At 41.5% G+C, this 25209-nt stretch overlaps 1 protein-coding gene across 2 annotated transcripts in view; it reads left to right on the top strand.

Moving 5' to 3' along the window:
* SCML4 (Scm polycomb group protein like 4) overlaps window positions 1-24844 on the top strand; it is a 75023-nt gene extending 50179 nt beyond the window's left edge. The window contains exons 4-8 of one of the 2 annotated variants that reach the window (XM_083731417.1): window positions 660-860; window positions 4959-5150; window positions 10464-10730; window positions 16221-16366; window positions 22107-24844. In XM_083731417.1, the coding sequence (XP_083587543.1) occupies window positions 660-860; window positions 4959-5150; window positions 10464-10730; window positions 16221-16366; window positions 22107-22232 (932 nt within the window). In that variant the 3' untranslated portion in view covers window positions 22233-24844. The remainder of the gene's footprint in view (window positions 1-659; window positions 861-4958; window positions 5151-10463; window positions 10731-16220; window positions 16367-22106) is intronic. The other variant, XM_083731416.1, reaches the window with a different exon arrangement.
* The last annotated feature ends 365 nt before the right edge of the window (window positions 24845-25209 follow it).

The following is a 25209-nucleotide window of genomic DNA, read 5'->3' as shown; positions in this document are numbered from 1 at the left end:
GTGGATCACCCGCCCTCCTCTCCCTATATGTAGGGTTGTTCTTATGGCCTTGCTATCCCTGTCTAGGGGTCATCTGTTTTGGAGCAGGGGCCTGGTAGGAATTTTGCCATTTGGCTGATTGGTTGGTGCCACTTGGTTTTTGCATACCGTGTAGCAAATCGTCACAACTTTGTAAGGTTGGCGGTTAGGCATTTGGTTCAATGTTTTGGTTGGCTGTGCCTGCTCCTCCATTGCTGCTGCTAGGGAATCCAGGGGCTTAAAGAAATCCAGGGGCTTGCCTTGCTTTTGTCCGAACCCTGTCAAGGGGCTAGGGCCATGCCAGAGCCCCTGGGAGCATCTGGGGTGAGCTGTAAGATCGAAGGAGTTCTCACTCTCCCAGGATGCTTTCCCTTACTGATATCTGGTGGCACCCAGTGTCAGTCCTGTTCCTGCCACCGTGCAGGTTCAGGTAGTCTGGAACCAATACCCAAGCAACTACTCACATGCTGTAATCAATAAAGTTGTAGCCAAAATTTAATGCCAAAAACCTTAAACTAAAATCTGTGTCTATTGTGTCTTCATTTGGGGGTGGTTTTGGGGGTCTTCACACGTTGCTGTTGTTGTTGTTGTTGTTGTTGTTGTTGTTGTTGTTACAGTGACATCTTTCTCCTTTTGTTCAGTCTGCATTTATGTCAACAAGCAAGCAAATGTGGGGCCATACCTTGAACGAAAGAAAGTGCAGCAACTTCCAGACCACTTTGGACCTGAGCGGCCTTCGATGGTGCTACAGCAGGCAGTTCAGGCATGCATTGACTGTGCACACCAGCAAAAGACCGTCTTCTCACTTGTCAAGCAGGGCTACGGAGGTGAAATGGTGTCAGGTGAGAATGTATGTTGTGTTTAGGGTAGCCATATGTCTTCTTTTTCCAGGGCACATCCTCTTTTTTCACTGGTATGTAAAATGAGAGTCGTTATAACGATCCATAGTTAAAAGTAGAATTTGCACTCTTCCACGCAACCTTTTTTGAGCATGAGCTGGTCTTCAAACATGAAATATATAATAGTTTTCTAAGCATGCACCAAGCGTTCTATGTTGCATTCTTCAAAGTGGACTGCATGGCTCCCTTGGAATTCTGTTCCTTCCCTGTGTGTGTGAGGTGGGAAGCATTTGCCACACCCTCCACCCCTGCAAGAAGAGGAGAGATGGACTCTGCTGCAGGGGTAACGTGGGCAACCAAATGGGGTGATTTTCCCTGTAGGGGAAAAGTGGAGATCCAGCAATTTAAGCCAGTTCCACCCTGCGCTCTTCCCTCTTCTCATTGAGGGGACTGAGAAGGATTTTTTGGGGAGAAACTAATTGGCCTGTGTCACATCTTTTTCTTCTGCTTCACACTTTTGGTTGTTGTCTGAATATGGCTAATTGGCATTTGTTCCAGGTTGATGAGTGGATTTTGGGGGGAAATCCAACTAATATCAGAGACAGAGTGGTGTTTGGGCCTGTCAGGTGCATTGGGGTGAACACTGGCCAATGGGGCCTTGGTGCACATGTCAGGTTCCTATACCCAAGGAGCGTGCAGCGAGGCGGGAGGCGTTTCCTTGGGCCTTGCTGCTGGATCACAGCATGTAGCTGGCAGCTGGCTCAGGAGATGGGGGAGCTGAAATCCTCCCCTTAATCTGCATCAACATCCAGACTTCATTGGTTTTGGTTAATTTGACGAATTATTCTGCTTGGCATTGCACTTTGCATTTGGTGATGGTTGAAGGGGTGGCACTAGATTTAAACTTGAAATGCATAATTGTTTCCCAGATGTATCAAATTTCATGCCAATATTTTAATGTTCAATGGAGCTGTTGCTTTAAAAGCAAAAAGAGAAGCAAATGGAATGCTGAGTGGTAAATTACAAACTAATGGTGTTACTTTGATCCACCGGTAAGGTTACTTGCACGTGACAGTTTATTGTTGTCTCGGCGCTGTTCATGCATGCAACATTTTCATAGTGACCATAAGAAGCCCTCTTCAAAATGCCAGCTCATATTCCACCCACCCAATATAATATACTTTTACTGTTACTATGGGTTATTTAGTTATGTATTGGATTTTCTGCATAAATGGTAATTCGAAATTAAATGAGAAAATAATACAGGGTGGAATTGTTATGAGGATGAGGTTGCGTGGATGCTGCACAAAGCTTGAGTGCATGAGCAGTACCAAGTCGGCAGTCAACTGCCAGATGGAAGTATCCTTAGGGCACAGTCACTTCCTCATATTGTGAGGCAGGACCTCCACAAGAAGTTACGGATGTGCTCAGGCTCCTTCCTGGCTCCTTTCCAAGCCATGTGTGTCTTGCTTTGACAAGTAGGTGAAGTGATTGCTTGAATGACTAAGTAGAGTAACTAAATGAGCATCAATTACTGCTGCTCTGAATCATTGTTCTTGCAAGGTAATTGTCGCACACTGTACGTTTTTGTATTTAACGTCCATCTGATGAGGATGTCACCGGGGATGGGGAAACTGCAGTCCTCCAGATCTTGCTGGACTCCTGCTTCCATCTACCCCCGCCAGTATGGCCATTGGTCAGGGAGGATGGGCGTTAGAGTTTGATAATAACTGGAGGGCCACAGGTGCCCCAGCCCTGCTCTATACTCATATGTATCTGCCAACTGAGGATAGACTCTAGTCAATCAGAGTTTGTGCTGTAATAAACTTGCCAGTCCTCAATGTGCCACAAGACTCTTGTCTTGGACCTCCTGGAGAATGCTGATAGTTTCTGTGAGGAGGATAGAGAGAGAAATGTTTAAGCCTCTATGTTAGTTGACTCAAACATTTACAAGATTTTTGCTTTGTTTTTGTTTTTAAACTATGTAATAGTTACTTGGAAATTAGGCATTAATATTTTTAGCTGAATTTACTAAGGAAAAGGTGAAGAACAAATACACGTTAAGAACTATTTAGTTCCCTGAAAGTGGATGTAGATAAAACATGTTTGGCAGTGATCACCACACCATTGCTGCCGCATCCTTGGGACCCTCCTCCATGCTGTGCAACCCTGAGCTTTATCCTGCTGTGCAGCATTTAATTATATTCCGTCTCCACTTTCATTTCCCCCCGAGGCACTCTGATCCCAGTTTGCATCCTTGTTGAAAGAAACAAAAAGCTACACATGTTTGAGAAATTATTTCAGCTTGTTCCTGAAAGCATGCCAATCAGTTGTGTCCAATAAAGTCCATTATTTCTTCTTGTATGGATATGATTAAATTCCTATTAACATTAATGAGATGATAGCCTTATGGGCTCAGGCTGTAATTCATTTGACTTCGGTCCTCTGAATAAACTCAAACTGAAGCACTAAAGCTGAAAGATAAGTATATTTGTTGAGATCATTGGCTGGTTCTCTGCTAGAAGTAAAAAGCAAAGCTCAAAAGCTACCAGTGCAAATCCTAGCCGAAGAGACAACTCAGCACAACTTCCCAGCAGGTCTAAATGGACGTGATGGACTTCTATAGATCTACATCACTATGTGGCACATGCCAAAAACAGCTTGCACAGTGGGGGGAAGCTGTGGCCGACTCTGGGTGCCCCCGCCTCTCACACTCCATTTTACAGCATAGAATGTGCTCCCCTAAAACCACCTCTGTGGGAAGCTGCAATGCATACCAGGAGAGTCAATGTGGTGGGGAGGTTGAGATGATGGGGATGCATGGGCAGGAGTGCCAGATTGGCTCTGCTAGTGCACCCAAACTGCACCAACCTCTCCTCCCCCTCCCCCTGCTGCCGGCAAGCTAGTATTGTGCACGTTCCCCACTGGACACATTTCTTCTGGCAGTGGGAATGCTGGGGCAGAAGGCAAGGAGGCCAACAGCAGGTGGCACCAGAGCCAATGACAGGTAGAGTCAACTAACGATAGCTTGGTCCCCATAATCTTCCCTGCTGAGTGCTACAAAGGCAACAATAAAACCTAGGAGGATGAAGCTGGCAGGCAATGTCACACCCCTGGACTGCTTGTAAGTAAAAAGGCATGTGGGGTGAGGGGCTGGCTGAGGAGAGAGCTCCATTTGCCCATGTGGACCAGCCTTCACTGGCTTCTGGCGCAAGCTTTATCTACGGTACTTTTAAAAAAAAAATGTTGGTCCCCATTCAGACTTAGGCCAATCTGTTGAATGTATACCATGGATCAGTTGGCACAACCATTTTTCATGCTATTTTCTCCAGTCCGTTGCAACATTTTCCACTTTACAGATCCATATAGTTATCTGTTTATTTCTTAAAATAACACAACATGGTATTGCTAAGTCTGTTTTAATAATATTTATGTGATTTTAATTGTTTTGTTTGTTTGTTTTTTACTTTGGTGGCAAATCACTTAGGAACTTCTTTAGTGGGAAGCAATGCATAAACTGAATAAACCTGAAACAAAATTGAAACCTCAGCCTAAATATGTATGCTACCTCTTTGCAAAGGTTCCAGTTAATGGTGCCGCTACAAATTATTTAAAAAGACAATTAGCAGTGACATGCTCTTTTGTCATCTGTAAAGTATATGTCACCATAGATTGGGGTTAGGGTGGGTAGAAATTTCACCAAAGTAGTGAATTGGTCCTGCGATCTAGGATTCAGAGTACAGCTTTCATCAGAGTCTGGTGATTTGATTTTTAGCTCAGCACAAAGAGATGAAGTAACAGAGAAGTTTGTATATGGATTTGAAGGTAATCCACATTGTGACTCTGGAAGAGAGATTCAGACTCTTCCCTTTCTGTGAAATATTTAAAGCAACAAAAATCAATGATACTCTGTAGTACTTTCATCCTTCTTGTATTTATTTAGTGAATGGCCTAAAGAGGTCACAGTATCAGCATTTGCTCAAAAGATGTGTGGCTTGTAAAAAAGAGAATGTGTGTTCTGTTAAGAGAACCATCTGCTTTATGAAAGAAACTACTGCTTATATTGGAGAACCCTCTAATTCCTCCTCATTTCTCCCCCAGTTTCTGCTTCTTTTGATGGAAAACAGCACCTCTTGAGCCTGCCAGTAGTGAACAGCATTGGTTATGTTTTGCGGTTCCTCAAAAAGCTTTGCCGTAGCTTATTGTGTGACAATCTTTTCAGCAATCAACCTTTCCCACAATACAACACTGCCGAAAACCCTGAAGAATATGAAAATGGACGGATGGAATCAGGTCAGTTGGTTTTTTATGACTTTTGAATATGTATTTGAAGAAATCCATGTCTGTGTGTTGGACTACCATTTTCAAGGGAGAATCAGGGACAGCAGGTTCTTAACCCTTATCACACGTTAACTCTTCCTCACAAATTCCTGCTTATTCTTTCTTCACAGCAAATACTGCTTTCCCTCCCAACCACACCTCTTCTGGTCTCAGAGCCCAGCTGAGGGGAAACAGTTTTAAACAGAAAGAGAGATCTGCAGGAGAGAAACAGCAAGTGTGTGGAGGGTTCAAATCTCCTATCCACCTACTATCTCCAGCAAATTCTTGCCTCCTAATCCACATTAGTGTTATGAGGAAAACACAACATGCGGAGGCCAATTTTTCTCTTGTAGTGTTTAGTTTCCCTCTACCTTTGTGAGATCTTGGAGAGACACACATATTTATTAGTCTGACAGGTATTATATTTGCATTAGAAGTGGATATTATACCACTTAACTGTACACACATGACACTTTGATGTATCCTGAATCTTGGACAGTAAGTCTAGCCTTCTTTTGCAAAGACGAAAACATGCTTTTTGTCTCTTGCTGTATGAATTTGGAGGACTGTTCTTTCAAGTCACACTGTCACAGTTATGCCCAACTGATACAAGCTGGGAGGGTGGAGTGTTTTGAGAGCTAAGCTTTGTAATGTCATTTGTTATTTTGCTTATGCTATTTAAAGTTTTTATTTTTAGACTATCAAGGACTTTATTAAAAACCTTATAATGTTTAGAAAAAATAGACATGTGAGTCTCCTGCCTGATTTCAAAGTGATCTTCTGAAGGGGAGGAGGGAGGCAACATGAGTTCAATATCTCAAAAGCAATAAATGTGTTGTGTTATTCTTACTCTTATTTAGTCCTGTGGCAGACTTGATTTTGCCTTCCCCTGTATAATAACTGCAATACATGGCTTTGGAACATAGTCAAAATAAATGGCTTTTATGGTTATCAGTAGTCTCGGCTTTGGTTCAGCATTTAATTACCTGCACAAGCCATTTATTGCCTCATATATTCTTCTGCCACGAACATTATCCCTTAAACAATAAATAAAATATTAAGGTCAGATTTAAAGGGGGAATGGGAGATCTGTGCAATGCACTCAACCACAACAAAATTTAATAGAAAACTATTTGCCTGATCTAAAAAGGTTTGTGGAGAAGAGGTCATTATGTTATCTTCGGTGTTTGAAATGAGATGGAATGTGATGATTGTATACATGGATTTTTCATCCCTTTTGACAGCTGAGCTGCAGTCAAAAGTGGGGTTATGGCACTGCCACCTTTACACCCCCAATTCAGACACTGCTTGACAGTGATTCAGTGAAGAGGACATTAGATTAGCATAATATGCCATTTGTAAACATCTACTTTGCACAAAGTAGAAACTGACATTTATTTACTGTACTACGTTCTATTCATGACAGCTGTCTAGTGTCCCTGTGGAACAACACTGGGATGCTGCCTGGCAAATTTTCAACCAGGCTGGGTATTTTTCTTGTTAATATCCGACCATGTGTTGGTTTGCTTGCAGCACAAACCATAATCCTTATGGCATAATGCTTATTTTTAGTATTGCAAGTAACTGATCCCCATAGCTCAGGCACACTGGTGGGCTTTAACGTGTGCACATCTAGGGCAGTTCACACTGCTGATAGGGATGGCTTGCAGAAGAAATGTCAGTATCACCCGGCTGGTACAGACTGCTGTGTAGGCTATCATAAATTGGGGCAGGGCATGAGGATGGTGGCTAGATCTGAGCATGAAAGGGGAAGTGGGGATCCTCCTTTTAATGCTGAGCAGGAGTGGCAGCATTACAAAGCAGCAACAGGCAAGTGTGGATCAGTGCTCAAATTATGTGGGGTGGGGAGGTAGGAGGGCCCTTAAAGAAATTCAAAGCCCCAGTCCATGATCCCTTCCCAAATTTTATCACAATTCCCTGGAACATCCTGAAACAGTAGCCAAGGGAACTGTCACTCAGGTGAGGCCCCCACAACTGCTATGGTCTCCAGTTCACCTGATGCTTCCAAATTTCTGTTCTGCAGTGTGTCTGTTTAGACAAGCATTCCCCTGATCTTTTGATTTGAATCTCCTGCTTTGAGTTTTGTTTAACTGTTATACTGTTTTAATCGACTTGTTTTTTTATGTTTTAATTGTGGACGTTTTAATGTAGTTGTTTTACTGTGCATTTTAATTAAAAGTAGCTATTTTTTTATAATTGGTTTTGTTTGCATTATTTTGCTGTTGGCTTTTATTTGTATGTGAACCGCCTTGGTATTTCTTCTTCAAATGGAAGGCAATATATAAATTCTGTGATTATGATTAATAATAATAACATAGGAAACACACACACATACACAATGAATCATTCATGGTGAACAACAGAAAACAAATGTTTCAAGCAAACAAATGAATAATGTTCACAGGGGTCACACCTTGAAGTAATCCTCATTGCACTTGACACATTGCACATTGTGTCAGAGATGTTCATCATACCCTGTGAGAGAGGCGTTCATCTTGTCCTCTTCCAGGAAATCCATAAGTTTGGGGTGGGTACTTGGGAGGAAGAAGTCAATCAAGCTTCCTCTCTTGCTGCTTCTGTGGAATGTACAAAATGGCTCAGGATCTATCTCCACGCATCTGGTGAAAGGTCAAAATAAAGATCTTCCTGTAAAACTATTGCTCCAATCCATTTTTTTAATGCACCAGTCTGATAATAACAAGGAGTTTGGGGTTGAAGTTTGTTGGTTTCAGGGAGTCGGAAGGCCATCTGTTTCAACACATTGCATCCCCTAATAAGAATTTGAAGGTGACTTCAGAACTGACACAGATGTTAAATCAGTCTCAGCATTATTATGTAAAAAAAGAAATAAATAAAAGTAGATATTATTTATTGAGGCTGTCTTTGGAATACAGCTTTAAGGCTGTTCTAATCTCTTCCAACAATGCCAAGGAAGGCGGTTAGATGAAGCTGACGATTACCGGTAGATGAGCCAATAGCATAGCACAAACGAAGGGCAGGGCTGTGTGACCATAGGGCTGATAATAGATGGGGCACATCTGGCCATCCCATTATAAGAAAAATATTATAGCACTTTAAAAGGTAGAGGGATGGGGTCATGGGGTGATTTCAGGATGAAATATTATGAGCAATGGGAAGAGAAAGAGAAGCAAATGTGGACCTGAGGAATATTCATGAGAAATATAGCTGAGACAGCATAAATCAAGAAATCCTGCAAAAAATAGTGCAAAATACTGTATTTAAAAATGAAAATATAAGTTGTGGAACATTTGCCCTGGTGGTGGAGAAATCCTACATTAAAGATCTGGACATCCAGTTTGTGAGGTGAGAGTCTAACATCTGTATTGCCTCTGCACATAGCTGATCAAATGTGTGTGGTGAAAACTGAGTCTTGGCAGGTTTTCCTCACCTGGTATCTCCTGCCTTGCATACTTGCCCCACTCCTGATGCCCACATGGGTGCTGCAGGCACAAAACAAATTGTGTGTATACTCAATGTGCATAATCTATGCACCAAAAATTGGAGTACGTGTAGATATTATAGAGTGTAAAGATATTTATACTTATGTCCTTCCCAACTCCCAGGTTATGAAATGGCTAGTGGTTGTTATTTAAAAATGCCAGCTAGGGAACTGGTAAAAGAATGATGATAGAAAGTGAGGAGAAGGCAGGACAAGAACAAGGGCCCTTATTCTAGATGGCAGAGAATTCTGTTAAATGGAATTAATGTCTCCCAATTTGCTCATCACTCCCTCTTATATTCTTTTGACATCCACAATGATGATCTATACATGAGACTGTAGTATCCCTTTCCACTTATTGGACTCATCATTTTAGGCGAAATATTGGCTTCCTCACAATTTTCACAAAATATTTTTCATATTAAATCTCCTTCAGCCTCTAAGGCTTACTTTTCCATCTCTAATATTTGTGTACTACTGTGTGTTGTTAACAAAACTAATTAAATCTTGTAATACTGTCACAAATACTGTGTTAGCATTTGATTGAGCTGCTAACAGCTTCTTGTTATGAATCCTGTGGATTGCAACATTGACCTATGCCAATGTGGGTTTAAGGACCAGTTCAGACACTAACTATCTGAATTTAATAAACAATTATAAGTTAGGCTGAGAACAAACCTTGTGTTGTTGTGTTCCATTCTTGTTCTCCTCCTCTTCTTATGTGTCCACTTTCAGCCCAGCTTCTATCAGGATTTATTAAACCGCAATTCCCCATTATGTACAAGCATAGAAACTCTTTTTTACAAACCAGAATATGAAACTAGGATCAGATTGTGGAGAGTAAGCACTGATTAAACCACAGTTTTCTAGTTCAGATGTAATAGGAAACAAGGGCTTAACAAAACCCAGAATCACTCTCATGTTATGCAACAGAAGGGAAATGATGTGAGGGAAGGAGCACATGGACACAAACTTGAATGGAAACTAGCCAATAGAGAACACACAGAGAAACACCAGACTTGTTCTTAAAATCATGGTCTCAATTTAAAAAAACAAACAAACCACATGCATTATATAACATTTTGAGAGGAAAGCAATCAGGGTTTTTTTTAATCAATTAGCCACATGTACTATTATTATTCTTTTTATTTACACCTTCATGTTGTAAGTACAAGTAAATAGTGGACTTGATGGCTGGTTAACTCCCTGTCTTCTCAAATTGTACTATTTGGCCTGGAGTGTACTGTATTATTAAATATCTGGCACTCCAGGTTTTGATGAACTACAACTCCCATCAGCCTTTTCGCTATGGATGATGGGAATAGTAATTTGGAAACATCTGGAGGACTCCAGGTTAGCTTCCCCTTCATTAAGCAAATAAACCTTGTGCTCAAGCCTCACCCCAACACCCTGAATCCATTTGGCCTATATATAAACATCTTTAAAATCATATACTTTCTGTAACTGCATAAAATCATTCTGAAGCAAACCAAGCACTGTAGTCAACCAAAGCCTTGAGTGAAGTTGACTTACATATATTATTAATTTCAGAACTAGAAAGTCACAATCCCATAAATTAATTCAAATCCATTTCCTATTATAAATCCTCATTGATAAATTAAATCCCACATACTGCAGTTTCTTCTACATTCTGTTCACACTTTAGTTTGCTAATGGGTTTTAGCTGCCTGTCTGCTATTTAAGACTGAGTGAAAATAGAAAAAAAAATTTTTTAAAGTAATTTCACTTCGGTAGAAAATCAATGATGTTATTTCATTAACCCCTGATCCTTTCTTTTCGAACAGAAACAGTCATACCTGAAGACTACCTGGTTGATCCAGTGAACACAAAGCATTACAGCGTAGACCCCTCTGATTCTGCCTTTAATTGTATGGGATCCGTGTACTCTATGAGGCAGAGTTCTGGCGATGGGCGTCACGGTGGAGGGTCATCTTCCTCTTGCAGTCATCGCTCTGGCCAGATGGCCTCTGGAGGACCATCAGCTGCAGCTCTGAGGCATCAGACATCAAGCCCAACCAGAAATGGAACCTACATGGAAGGAAACAGAAGTGGTAACATCTTACATTCAATTTTTATTTGATGATGTGTTGAGTTCCTTTGCTACCTGTGAAGTTTAATACTATGAAGTTTCTATTCTTCTTTAAAGACCAACTCTTGTCATGATGATATCATTTTATGAGCCAGGCCACTCACAACCAAGTGCAGCTCAGCAGCCTTGTATAGTCTGACCCTGAAATGGAGGCATTGTCCACAATACTGATGGGCTGTATTGTGACTGATTCACCACAAGTTGTGTGGGTCTGATACAAGCATATAAGTTACAATAAAAAGCAGTTTCTTTTTATTTCTCACTGTTTATGTTAAGAAGAAGAAGAAAATGTTTATTTGAAATATGTATTCCAAAAGGCTCAAACCTTGGGATTAAAATACGTAGTTTACTAACCTGTTTATGAATAATTACATGAACATTTATTTTTGCAAGCCAGGAAAAGAAACTGAATCTTAATTAATGAATATTGTGTTTTTTAAAACCATGGCAAAACGTAAGAGCTAGATCTGTGCCAGACTCTAACAGAACCCAAGATTACTCCAGGTACAATATGTGTTTCTTTTTAAAAAATGAAATTACATACCGTTTTTTCTAGGTTTTGAAAATCTTTCTATTTATTTAGAATTTTTCAAAAACAGTTCCTTGGTTTTATTAAATGAGCCTGCAGTAATTCCCTTTCTGCACTTGGATACAATAATTCTGTTCATGGTCTGACCAGTAGCAATCTTTTTTAAAACAACAACAACAACAAAAACTTTATTCATTTCTAATTTGTCAAATGTGACATATATATTTTTACATTTTAAAGAAAGATTTGTCCAAGTAACCTGGTATCTTGACCATTTTAAAGTAATGAATATCTTTCCCTATCTAATTTATTAATGTGCCTAATAGAACTCTTAATATTTCTGATCTGTTTGAGGTACTGTTTGAGGCACTTTCTCCCTCAGCCTGTTGCTTGGCTGTAGCTTGTTGTGGCCTTTTGTTGTCTCACACCACATTTGGTTATTTTCTTTGCTTCAGTAATAATTCTCATTAAACTTCTATTTTATTGAGTCTTCATTTATTTCCTTTTTCCTGTTTGAGTTCAGTGTGGTTAGTGTGACCCAGAGAAATCTAAATTCAAGCCTGAGCTCATCTTTGGAGCCACTGGGTGGCCTGAGTGACTGAGATTCAGGACGGAGCCATACTTCCCACTTGTCTTGCAACTTTCCTCAAGAAAACCAGCTGTTTACCAATGAATCAGAACAAATATCAATGTTAGTTTTAATGCAGATTGACATTTGTTCTGATTCAGCAATAAACAATGGGTTTTTTGGGAAAAGTGGTGAGACAAATGTAAAACCACTTGAGATAAACATGAGGGTGGTCAAGCCCTCTGTCTGTTTAGGTGACCAGTCCTGTTACACTGTGTTTTACCTAAATCTAAAGGCAGTTCCAGACACCACCAGACAGTTCCAGTGAACTGTTTTCTTTTATTGGGAAAATATATGTATATATAATCAAATGATTCTGTTTTATCTGCTGCATCTGTCACTGTTTTTATTATATTGTATTTTTGGAATGCTGTTGCATTTATTGTTTGTTTTAATTGTTGGCTGCTGCCCTGAGTGCAGCATAAGCACTGGAAGGTGGGATATAAATCTTTCTAAAAATAAGTACAAATAAAATAAAATAGGTTGATTATCCCTCTGAGCTGCGTCACAAGTTTTTAAGCGCAGTTCATTTACATATTTTCTTGCCACCTGCCAAAGCCAGGAAATTGGATTTTTCCTAAATTATGATCTTTAAGGATAATTATTGGTACCGAAGACTCCTCTCTCTTTGTAATCTGAGGATTCTTTATCATCTTGATTAATTCTGATGACACAATGCCCTAGGATACCTTTGACATGAGAGAGATGAGATCGTTATTAATGTATTTAATCCCTGGTGTGAATAAATTTCAGATGCATTAATGCAGGATTTATATACAGGTAGGGCTCCTCCAACAAAGCATGCAAGACCTGAAGAGTCAAGCAATTTTGCAACAGCTTTGTTGACTACCAATTAGCTTCTGAGCCCAATTCAAAGTGCTGGCTTTAATTTATTAAGTCCCTTATGTTATGTGTGGGTCTAATGTATCTGACAGAGTGCGTCTCCTCAGGATTGGCTGGGAAGGCCCTGCTTAAAGTCCCATTTTTGCATGAAGCACCATCCAGTATGGAACATCGTAGGGACTTCATTGCGTTGGCTCTGATACCTGAGGATCACTATCAAAGTACTGTTATAACAGCCCCCTACACAAATCACAGTGATTGCTCAATAAAGACAATAGAGTCTAACTTATGTGCAAGAAACCCAAGAATGCTCAGTGAACAGGCTGAAGACCAAGCCTATTCAGATGCTTCCATGATCCTCCTGAATTCAGGCTCGCCAGTCTCTTTGAACCTCTTGGCTCCTCTTTTCCAAAACCAGCGATGGGCAGAAGTTTGATCTGGATCTATTGGTTGATCTCTGGGTAGTTTGTAGTAGATGAGCAAGAATCTCTGATTCCCCATAGTTTAACAACAGTGGCAATCAAATTACTCACACCTCAATTAGACTGCCAAAGTAACAAAAGCTGGGGGTAATGGATTTGTGTGTGGGAGGACTATGAACTTGGCTCAGTTGTGATACTCAGAACAGATCCCTGTGTTTAGCAGCAGTTCAGAGGCACCGTGTTCTTTTAATTCTAGGTGGATGCCTTTTGCACTGATTCAACTCAGTGGATCCTGTGGTTCTAGTAAAACACAAAGGGAATCTCCCAAGCCTGAAGTCTGCCCACCTCTGTCTTAAACCACTCTGCAATTTAAGTGTTCCGTGCCACTGACATCCTCAATCTTGCTGTCCCAATCTTATCCTAAAGATGTCTGTCAGACATCTACATATGAGGGAGCACTGATATTGGGTGCTTCACTGCATCTGATAAGCCACATACCACATATTCTGATCTCTTGTACTCTTTATAGTCCACCTAGCAGACCAAAGAAAGTGCAGAGCTACTATAAGATGTTGGCGCAGCAGAAGGCCATGCAGTGGTGGCATCTTTCCCCAGCTCCATTCCTGTTACTACTTCCTGCATTTTCAATTGCATGCTAAGACACCAAACTGGGAAGCTCCTCCTGTGCAAACGGCTTGTGCTGTTTTCAGCAGCTTCTTAATGGCACTATAGCAAGGAGTGATAGAGCAACCAGTGTCAAATCAAGGCTAACTTTATTTCACATTGCGCCGCCTCTTCTAAGCTCATTTGCCTTTGCTTCTCCATGTGTGCATACTCACTTTAATACACACACCAGCGATATAGCTAAAAGCCAAACAGGCTCTGTTTGTTCAGCCATAATGCAGCACTGCCAAGGAGAGAGAGGAGCAAATAAAGGGGATTAAGTTTGGGAAGGAAACAGCACAGAGATAGCGACTGAGATTTATAATTCTGCAGAGACTAAAGAATAAAAAACATAAATGCACTTTCATCCCAGTGTGCTTTATTGCCTTGATTTAATGTTGAAAGGAGCTGATGTGACCTTAAATCATCTCGGCCTTGATGCCATTAAGAAGTCACATGCGCAACGTTCATCTTTGTGCAATTTTAGTAGCTCTCCAAATAGGTGTTCTTTGGGGACACTGCTTCATAAAAGCTGGTGATTAGGAGGATACTGAGCAGGAAGATATTCTGATCCTGTGGAAAGTGTTAGGGCTGCCCCACATGCAACATGCGTTTTTGCTACACGGAGCAAATGCAAATTTACAGGTGGGCTGTTCGGTCAGTGGTAGAGCATCTGCTTTGCCTATAGAAGTTCCCAGGTTCAATCCTGGACATTTCCAGGGAGAGCTGGGAGAACACCCCCCCCTACACACACACACACACACACACACACACACACACACCTGAAACCCAAGAAAGAGCCACTGCCAGTCAATGAAAGCAGTCTTCTGCTAGATGGACCAATGGTCGCTATGAGGCAGCTTCCTGTGTTCTTAAAAGTAGGGCAAGTGTGCAGATGTGGGAATATAGGGGAAAGTGTCCACACATTGTGCGTGGAGAACAGGGAAAGTGCCTCCTTTCCCCTGATGACATGAACCTAGACATTGCCAGGTGCTCCAGTTTCCAGGCCTACCTAATCAGTCCATCCCATGTCCTTTCATGTTTAGGCCTTGGTGGTGGTTCTGTACCCTCCTGTAAAGTAGGTCTTCTGTGAAGCAGCCCTCAGTCTAAGGCTTTCAGAGGAGACATTTGCCAAAGCCCTGCTTTGTCCCTGCCTACCTTTTCTTTTGTTCCATTAGCAGCTTCACGTTTTTAATTCCAGATGGGAAGATGGTGCTTACTTGAGCCACTATCTCTGCTGCCTGTGGTTATGACAGCAGCGGTTGTTCCCTTCAGACTGTGGCAGCTGGCATATTTTCTCTCTCCCAGCAGGAAAGTGAGTCCTTTGCATTTTTATAACCCAGGGTTAACCATCATGCCTTCTGCCGAGCAATCAAATCCAAAATGTCCAAACTTCTCCCTGCTTTCTCACTTCTTAGGCCAGCCTTTCCCAACCAGATGCCCTTCTCTCTCTGTGTGGCTGATGTTTTTTACTATAACTCTCGTCAGTTTGACTGACCTGATGGAAGTTGTAGTCCAAAATATCTAGATAGTACAGTGGTACCTCAGGTTACAAACACCTCGGGTTACAGATACTTCGGGTTACAGACTCTGCCAACCCAGAAGTAGTACCTCAGGTTAAAAACCTTACCTCAGGATGAGAACAGAAATCGTGAGCTGGTGGCGCGGCGGCAGCAGGAGGCCCAATAAGCTAAAGTGGTACCTCAGGTTAAGAACGGTTTCAGGTTAAGAACAGACCTCCAGAACGAATTAAGTTCTTAACCAGAGGTACCACTGTATCAGGCTGGGAAGGCTGCCTTAGCTTGCTTCCATACAAGGCTCAGATACTAGGTGGCTGTCTTATGCACGTTGGGAGTAAGTCCCATTGGACTTAATAGGAGGACTTAATTCCAAGTTAACCTAAATAGGAATGGTCAATAGCATGAAAAAAACAGTAGTTTGACCTAATTTAAAGGTTACTGCTCTTTGCTTGGAGGCCAAAGAGATGCACTTTGTAATGATGGCTCTTTCCCACACCCTACCAGGAGAAGCCCATTCAAAGATGTCGTGTATGGATATCCCTGACTCTTCCTGGGTCTGCTTCTTGCACCATAAGAAATCCTCTCTGTGGATGCACTTTGAAAAGTCATATACTGCTTCCTGGCATTCACTGCTCCCTTCATGTGAACGGTTCAAGGATTAGCAGACATGAACGGCACGAAGTACATTTATGAAACTTACTAGCCATGCAAATGCAGCCTAGGTCATTTGTATTACAAATACGCTGGTTTTGCAAGTAATGACTGCCATGCTACTGCTGAAGAAACAAGTTAATCAGTGTTTATTTGTAACCGGGTTCTTTCGTTTGCTTCTTTTCACCTCAAATAGCCTCAAGTCCTTCACCAGAAAGGCAAGATGCAGCTCGGCCCATAAGCAAGAATCCTTTGACCTGGACCGTTGATGATGTGGTTTGGTTTGTAAAGGATGCCGACCCTCACGCTTTGGGACCCCACGTGGAGCTCTTCAGAAAACACGTATGTAGGAACTTGTCTGTGATGGAATTACATTATCCAGGGCTAATGTTCAAGTGAATAAACACGATTTGCACAAAGCCAATGAAGACCACCAGAACACTGTGTGCTATTTACCTGGGACTGTGAAAACGGGAATGTGAAGTGCTTGACATGCTACCATACGTGGCCAATGGCCTGCATTTGGCTTCCTGAGACACATCTTGCACAGGCTAGTAATAAACAAAAGAAACAGTTTGCACCTCACAATTAATGGTTCGCTCCTCTTTTGCTTCCCACCTTCTCCAGCATGACTGAGAGCAGTGCTGGATTTATGTATAAGCTAAACAAGCTATAGCTTAGGGCCCCACTCTCTTGGGGGCCCCCCAAAAAATTAAAGAAAAAAAATCTGGGTGTACATTTCCAAAATATAAGATAAAAAAACAAAATAAAACCTACATACCGTGTATGCTTCTTCTTAATTGTATTTCAGTTCAACAATTACTTTGATAAAAGACAAATTTTGTTATGTGCAAATGGCTTTAGATACCTATTAGGTCCATAAATTACCATATAGCACAGGCTTCTTCAACCTTGGCCCTCCAGATGTTTTGAGACTACAATTCCCATCATCCCTGACCACTGGTCCTGCTAGCTAGGGATCATGGGAGTTGTAGGCCAAAACATCTGGAGGGTCGAGATTGAGCAAGCCAGATAGAGCATATATTCAACACAAAAAACAGCAACAATTTGTTGTTGACAAAGGACAGCTGGACATATAAAGGGCCCCATTACCTTCAGCAGCTTAGGGCCTCATCAAACCTAAATCTGGCCCTAACTGAGAGCAACAAACCACAATCCCTAGCTTAATGATCTATCCAAACCAATGATCGTGGTTAGTTTCCCTCCCCCTAAAAATCCTATAATTGGTCAGCCAAGAACAAATCTTGGCTTGAGGTTTGCTTGGAATGAAAAGCATCCCAACCAGGAATCATGGTTTAGCCCTAAGCGAGGGATCATGGTTTGTTGCACTCACTAATGCTAGGGAAAATGTTACATGATACGTGAGACATGTTGCCTGGTACTTAAATGGCTTGGAGCACAGGTCCATGGCACACATCCTTAAAATTTCCATATGCCAATTTATGAGCAGAGATGCCTCAGGGTAGGCAGGGTCTCACTTGCACTGTGCATTGCAGTGTGTCCAGCTGCCTTGTAAGCAATGTTTTAAAAAGGTTTTTTAAGGACACAAAATGTCAAGAAACCTGGGACTGAGGCCACCTAGGTCACTTCCTGACAGTGACCTTCCCAGGAAGATAGGTGTACAGACACTTCTTACTACAGTATTTATGTACTGATTAAAATATTTGTATACCACTGTGCCATTAAAAACATAGCAAAGGGGTTTACAACAATAAAACCATGCCATAAAAACCACAAAAAGTTAAATACAGGCATCAACAAACCATTGTGAAAGGATGTATTCTTAATTACCTGCCCTAGTCCTAGTGGAATAGAAAAGCTTTCAGCAGACATGGAGATGGCTGCTGGCTTAGAAGCCTTTGAAAGGGGGTTGGATGCATCCTTGATGATCGATTTAACAATGGCGATTAAGCCATGGTAACTAAAGAGAACCTCAGGGTTCCATGGCCACTGAATTCCAGTTGCAACAAGAGTATCTGTGCTCCGTTTGTGGGCTTCGTTAGGAATATCTCATTGGCTACTTTGGGAAATACAGTGTTGGACATTTGGATCTGTGATCTGACCCAGGAAGCTTCTTAGGTTCTCAGCTCAGTAGCCGACAACTTAGCATTCTGTGCAATGCTGCAGTCCTTGATAATGGTGATGTGGTTTAAACATAATATGGGCTCTAAATTTTCCATATCAAAGCACCCACTAACCTGCTGCTTATATTCAGTTAGCTTCACAGAGATATATACAAGAGGTCTGATGCTTGATTAAGGCCATCACCCAATCCTGCTCAATTATGCCTTTGAATAACCCATTTCCCTGAAATTGTTTAACCTTCATTTCTAAACTGGATTAGCATGAAGACCCCAGAGGTGAGAGACAAGTGATTACTCCTTTAACCTTAGCCATGTCTTCCTGTGAGTTAAATGATTCTAAGGAGCAGGTGCATAATTTAGTCGGAAGCCTTGAATGCTGCTGACATTCCCAACCAGCACCTGAAATCCTTGCTTTTGCAGCTGATGACAAGCGCAGGATTGCAGAATGAGGTGGTGATGACCTTTGATAGTTTAACTTCCCGGTGCTTTTCATACTAAGACAGAAACAGCTTGCCTTGAGAGAGACCAACAACATGTATACTGTCTGCAAGGAATCCTAGTTCATGTCAGTAGAAAAGCTTATGAGTAGATAGTGGCTCATTCCTTCAGGATGGCCAGATGTAAAAGAAGGCGACTGGCACTTGCCCAAATTGTAGTTGTGATTTCTTGGCTAGCCAGCTCCCCTCTTGGCATTTCTGAGGAGGGTGCAGAAGAATTTCAGGAGAGATTGGACCTAGAAAGGAGCGTGAATGAATGTGAAGGGAAGCAATGTGGGATACAGATTAAGAATAAGGAGAATTAGCCGGCAGGAATGCCAATCCAAGATGAGTGAGCAAAGTAATGCAACGGGCTGCTCTGATCTGTAACTGGAAAAATGAATATTGAAGGGAGAGTAAAGCTTTTGAGTTGAGGCTAATTAAACTTGCTCTTTCAGAGTTATATCCTGACTCTTCCAATGATGGATATTATCACTGAAAGCGCATATTGTTTCATAGACCTGATATGTCTTGGTATTGATTATTTCAGCTTTCTTCCAATTAGCTTACCTCTCTTTACAGTATTTCTTGAATAGTGATTTTACTGCCAGGCAAAGTCCATCTTTTTTGCTTCTTTGAAAACAGTAGCAACAAAAAGAAAGGATTTTTCATTACCAAGCGCAATGTTGTATGCTAAGGCATCACGCTGAAGCCTAGCCTCCAGATTTAGCATCCGTTTGCATTGGTCAGTGAGCTTATCATAGTGTTCAGCACTAAGCCTGAAATATTAAGCTTGACAGTCAGTGTTCACAGGATTAGATCTTAATAAAGCAGCATGAAATACTTCCAGATGCTGTATACTTTTGCAGCCTTCCAGCAGACTGCGAGAAGCTAGTCTAGGTCATAAGCCTTAGCAGCTATAAACCACAGCAGAAATTATTACCACTGATCAGATCTATAATTGAACCAGGCCTATGATAGAGGAGTCACAGCAGGTCGTTAAATGTCATGCTGTTTCTGTTTCACAAGGTGCTTCCTAACCCCAAAATTCTGGATTGGGAGCATTCTACACAGCCAGATTTAGGACTACAACTTCCTTTAGCTTTTATAGGTTTGGATGTATACCTAAATGCAAAACACATGTGTTCTCCCTTCAAGAGTAGGGTTACCAGACCTCCAGGACTGACCTGAAGTCTCCAGGTTTGCCTGACCCCTCAAGGGGGCAGATGGAGGGCTTGAATCTCCAGATGGATGAGCGATAATAATAATAATAATAATAATAATAATAATAATAATAATAATAATATTTAAAGAATGTTGTGGCTGTAGATTGTAAACTTCAGCCCAGTAGGAGCAAAGGCACTATTGGTGGGGTGGGGTGAGGTCTGTCTTCTTCTGCTCCCCTCTTCCAATTAACCTCCATTTCCAGGGCCCAACCAGGGGATGGTCTTTAGCCTCAGATTCAGGCTGTGAAATTGCAGGGTCCAGGATGCTCCTGACGTGGCAACCCTATTCATGAGAGAATTGTACATAAATGTATTTTGGGTCACACATTCCATTAAAATATGTGGTTCTCTGTAAAATACAAGAACCCTCCCCTCCGCCCTGCCTGAGTCCCAGGATCTCTAGAAGTACATTTAAGCTGGGAAATGGGAGTGGGTCTTTTCCGTGTCTGTGCCCAAGCTCTGGAGCTCCTTCTCGCGAGTGGCTTGCTTTGCCCCTTCTTTATTGGCCTTCCATCGGGTGATTAGAAACACTATGAATAGTTGCCTCATCACAAAATTGTGTCATCATTCTACTTCACAAGTATGCCTGGGAGCAAAAATCAGCCAGGAATTCCATGCAGGTGACTGAGCAGGATCCCAAAGAAGGGATGGATCTCTTGGTCCTGTCACACACAGACACAAACCCCGCTCTGCCAGTCCACTTGGGCAAAAGAGCCTTTCTTTCATTGTGTTTAACTAGGCTGCTATTATCCTGGATTTTTATGCTGGCTGTGGAGGAGGGGGCTTCCTTTCTTCTGCCGTCAGCATGGAAATGCAGGCTACTAACCTTGTATTTAGTAAAACAAAACAAAACAAAGGCTAGTAACTTATGTGGGCTTCATTAGAAAGCTTTACTAGACCTGTCTGTTAGGTTAAAATTGTTAATGGTTCCTGGCCTTTTTTAATAGGTTGTTCTTATCACTTTACAGCTATTCTCGTGTTTTACTGCTGCTATTAATGTTTTGCCTTTGTTTTATAATTGTTAAAATCGTTCTAATTCATTGTTGCTAGCCTCCTTGAGCTCAGCTGAGGAAAGCTGTGTAGAAGCATTTTGAATAAATGTGAGCAGCAATCAGGAAATTATTATAATATGTACTCAATGTACTCAACCCCTCATACTTCTTTCTATAGTTGGGTGTTAATTCCCGAGTTCAAAATAGCCTGTCATCAAGAAATACATGGATTTCTTACTTAATGCGGGCACATGGATGTTTTGAATCCTGATATGTGCACCCGTGTATTATTTGTTGTTGTCTTTATTATTTATATAATATTTATATAATATTTATTCATCTAAATATTTATATAATATTTATTCATCATATTTATATAATATTTATTCATTTATATAATATTTATATAATATTTATTCATCAGTATAATTTATTCATCAGTATAATTTATTCATCAGTATAATTGATACTATGCAGCATATAGAATAACAGAAGTACAAAAAGCTGCATTAACATCATTCCCAATAATTACATAAGCATTTGATGGCTCATTGGTAAAGAGCCAACTGGTGGTTTTTTGCAGAACAAACGCATATGGTGACATATTTCCAGGTTCTCTCTCTCTCTCTCTCTCTCTGTGTGTGTGTGTGTGTGTGTGTGTGTGTGTGCTGACTGGGATGGTGGGAGTTGTAGTCCAAGTCATCTGAAGGGTACCGGGTTGAGGAAGATGGCTGTAGTCAACCTGCATCAAGAGTGATGTGCATGCAGTCATTGAAGTGGCCCTAAGTGATATTAATTCACACAAACCAAAGGCAGCCAGGTTGGTCTACAAGGTGGGGAGGGGCTCCAAAATCCATAGTTGGGCTGTGCTTTTATTAGAACCACTCAAAATGTCACCAAATACTGACCAAGTCATGAATAAGAGTTCTGATATACTACTAGGCAAGGACAGTTGTGTCACTTTCTCGTCTCATTGCTGTGGAAATTAACTTTAGACTTATAGTATTTAAAGAACAGATAAAGTTAGGAGAATACAGATTCCTTGTACTTCAGTTAGATAGATGCCAGGTGGAACGTTCAGGATTTTGAGGGCCGCAGTTCCCCTGATTTCTCCAAATTTTCAAAGAAATCTTAAATTACCTAATTTTCAAGCAACTCAACACCATCCAAGCTGCTGCTGGCCATTCCTTTTGAGCTCATTGGGATAGTAGCTTTCCCCCCATTCAACACAGGTCAAAATCACATCACGTTTTTGATTCCTTCCTCATTTCTTTTTAAACTAGGAGATTGATGGCAATGCTTTGTTGCTACTGAAAAGCGACATGATCATGAAATATTTGGGCCTGAAGCTGGGACCGGCACTGAAACTCTGTTACCACATCGATAAACTGAAGCAAGCCAAGTTCTGACATTTCCTAAAAACACCAAACAATCCCAATGTAACTTGAGAAAGTAGGAGAAAGGTAATGTGTTGCCTTACAGAAAGCTATCCGTTTTGCCAGCTATCTCCCCCTCTTTTTGTACTGAGAACTTTCTACAAGTGTACATCTTCACATTTTTTAAATCCAATGCAGAGGGTGGTGGGGAGCGGAATCTGTTTTGCTGGTTTGTGTTAATAATTTTCCAAAAAAGAATATAATGATAATTATTTTGTATTATTCATATGGTTATTATTGTTAATATTATTGTTGTTGTCCTGTTTTTGTATCACATATGGAAAATCAGACACAAAAAGACCATTCAAGCTGGATGCAGAAGAAAGGTCACTGCCAAAACAACTCAAGTCAACTGGTTGGTTGTAAGCTCCATGTTGCTTGACTCAGTGCCTCAATGTGACATCACTGGAACAAAGGGGCTCACAGGATTTGGCTTGGCTTAGTAGCTAGCCATTCTTTGCGGTTGTCACCAATCTTTCCATTCCTACAAAGCCCTCTGGGATATGCAAAAGACTTGGGAGAGGGAGCAGGAAGTCACAAGTTGTGCAAAGCTTTGGGATACACATCAATGTATGCCTCTTCTAAAGCTCAGTGCGACAGAAGAGTCCTTCCCTATGTTCTCTGCAATATGTGGAGAACTCTGAGGAGTGGGGAGCTGCATCAGAGCCACCACCGATGGCAGCTGCCCTTGGCAACTGCATTTGGGGAGATCTGAGTGTAGCCCATTGTTAATAGCATCCTTCCTTTAGCCACATGTCATCTGGGTGGCCCTTGTTGCTATTTGCTAAGCTTAAACTTCCCCCGGAGGGACGCGGGTGGCGCTGTGGGTTAAACCACAGAACCTAGGACTTGACGATTAGAAGGTCGGCGGTTTGAATCCCCGCGACGGGGTGAGCTCCGGTTGCTCGGTCCCTGCTCCTGCCAACCTAGCAGTTCGAAAGCACCTCAAAGTGCAAGTAGATAAATAGGTACTGCTCCGGCGGGAAGGTAAACGTGTGCTGCTCTGGTTCACCAGAAGCGGCTTAGTCATGCTGGCCACGTGACCCAGAAGCTGTACGCCAGCTCCCTCGGCCGATAAAGCGAGATGAGCGCCACAACCCCAGAGTGGGATTTTTGCAAGCTCAAGTACCTTTTCTCCCCACTAGAGGGACTGGTGCTAATGAACTCCAGTCTTGAGCTGTGATGGTGGCATCGTTGCTTTCTCCAATAGCAACTTCCCCTTGAGCTATATCTCGCTTTCAGTCAATTACAGAATTGCAGCTCTGACTCTAATCAAACATTTCAGGTTTGATGCCACAACAAATAAGGAGCCCCATTGCCAGGATTTGAGAGTAAAGAACAGAGACGTAAACAAGAATCATGACCACACCTATTACTTTCTTTATTCCCCCTTTCTTCTTGATTCAGTCCAGTTTGGAAGATCTTTTGTAATGCATTTGGGGGTGGGGAACATGGGAAGCAGAATGCTCTAGGAAGGATTTTTTTAAAACAACAACAACATTAAATGCTGCATTGTAGATTCACAATGACATTAAATCTAGGTGATGCATAAGGTTTTGCTAGGTTTTTCTTGCAACTGAAGCTGCACTGGCAGAAAATCTGGACAAATTTCTCAATTGGAATCTTATCCAATTAAAATGAAATGCACAACCTCTGCCAATCCATACAACAATAACAAAAATTTGATATCCTACATCTAACAAAGCCATGGTTGGAGGAAGACAGGCGGCAGATCTTTAAAAGATTTATTGGGAGTAGATGTATATTATCTTTGTTTTCTTTTCTTGTTTCAAATTTTGTATCTAAGTAACTTTCACAAGAAAGTGTTTTTTTGTCATAATCTGGAGAATGTAGTCCTGAACCTTTACATTGTACCGTTCCACTCTTTCTGTGTAGATTAATGTGATACCAGATGTCTTGGAGATTATACAAAGTATTGGTGTACAGTAGTAGAATGAGCTTCACATTCAAATTCATGCACGGTCTTACCCTGACTATAACTATGAAAAGCTTTACACCTTTATGCTGCAATCTAAAGGTCCCCTTGGATCTACCTAACTTCCTCCTTGGTGCTAAACATACTCTACAGGAGAAGGAAACAAGAGTGTTTGGAGTGTGCTACAGGCAGAACATTTGGGGGGAGAGGGGCAGCAACCACAGACTGCTGCATGTAGATCTATCCTCTGTCAGCACGACTGCTGGATGCATTCCACTCATCCTATAAGTGGAAGGGAGAAATTGCCATGCAGAAACTATTGATCATGTTCTGATCACCTCCTCATTGGGTTAGGGCCATATGCCATTATACCCAGAGCTGAAGTTATTATTGTGAACCCATGTTTGCCAGGTTAAGGTCTCCTATGTCTGGTCAATTGAACCAGAATATATGTGTATATGAAATTATCACAATACAAATGACTGGAAAATTACTAAGGTCAAATTGCAGCGCACGGTGTCAAAGGAGGCACATTGGGGCAATTCATTTCAACTGAAAACGCGCTAAGTTTCTCCACACGAGCAGGATGTTTGTACAGTTATCTGAAATTGTTGCTTTTAAAGAGCTGAATCGTTTGTTGTAAAACAAAGGTGTTCTGTATCTTGTCTTCTTAAAGCTGGGTGTATATAGAGTTTAATACAGCTGTAATATTGTACTTTGAAAATCCTATGACAATCTTGTCTTCAACATGTTCTTCAATGTAGACCATCTTGCTTGTGGGGGTTTTCTGTTTCTCCTGAAGAACAGCAGGCTGCCTGTGACCTCAAATGCCAGTGCACTTCTTGCCTTCAATGAAGCCCCATGGGTCTGCCCTGCCCTCTGCTGCTCTCCGTCGTCACATTTGCAGACACCTTACCCCACCCCAGCACCTGCACATTCAGCCAGTGTGTGGAGAAGCACAACTTCATCGCTGCTAGGTGATGGTGGTGCTCCATGCATTCTTTCAAAGTGTTT

The sequence above is a fragment of the Podarcis gaigeae genome, assembly GCF_964106915.1.
Source record: "Podarcis gaigeae genome assembly, chromosome: 3".
Lineage (NCBI taxonomy): Eukaryota > Metazoa > Chordata > Lepidosauria > Squamata > Lacertidae > Podarcis > Podarcis gaigeae.
The sequence above is the reverse complement of the archived record's forward strand: the minus strand, read 5'-3'. Positions and strand labels throughout refer to the sequence as shown.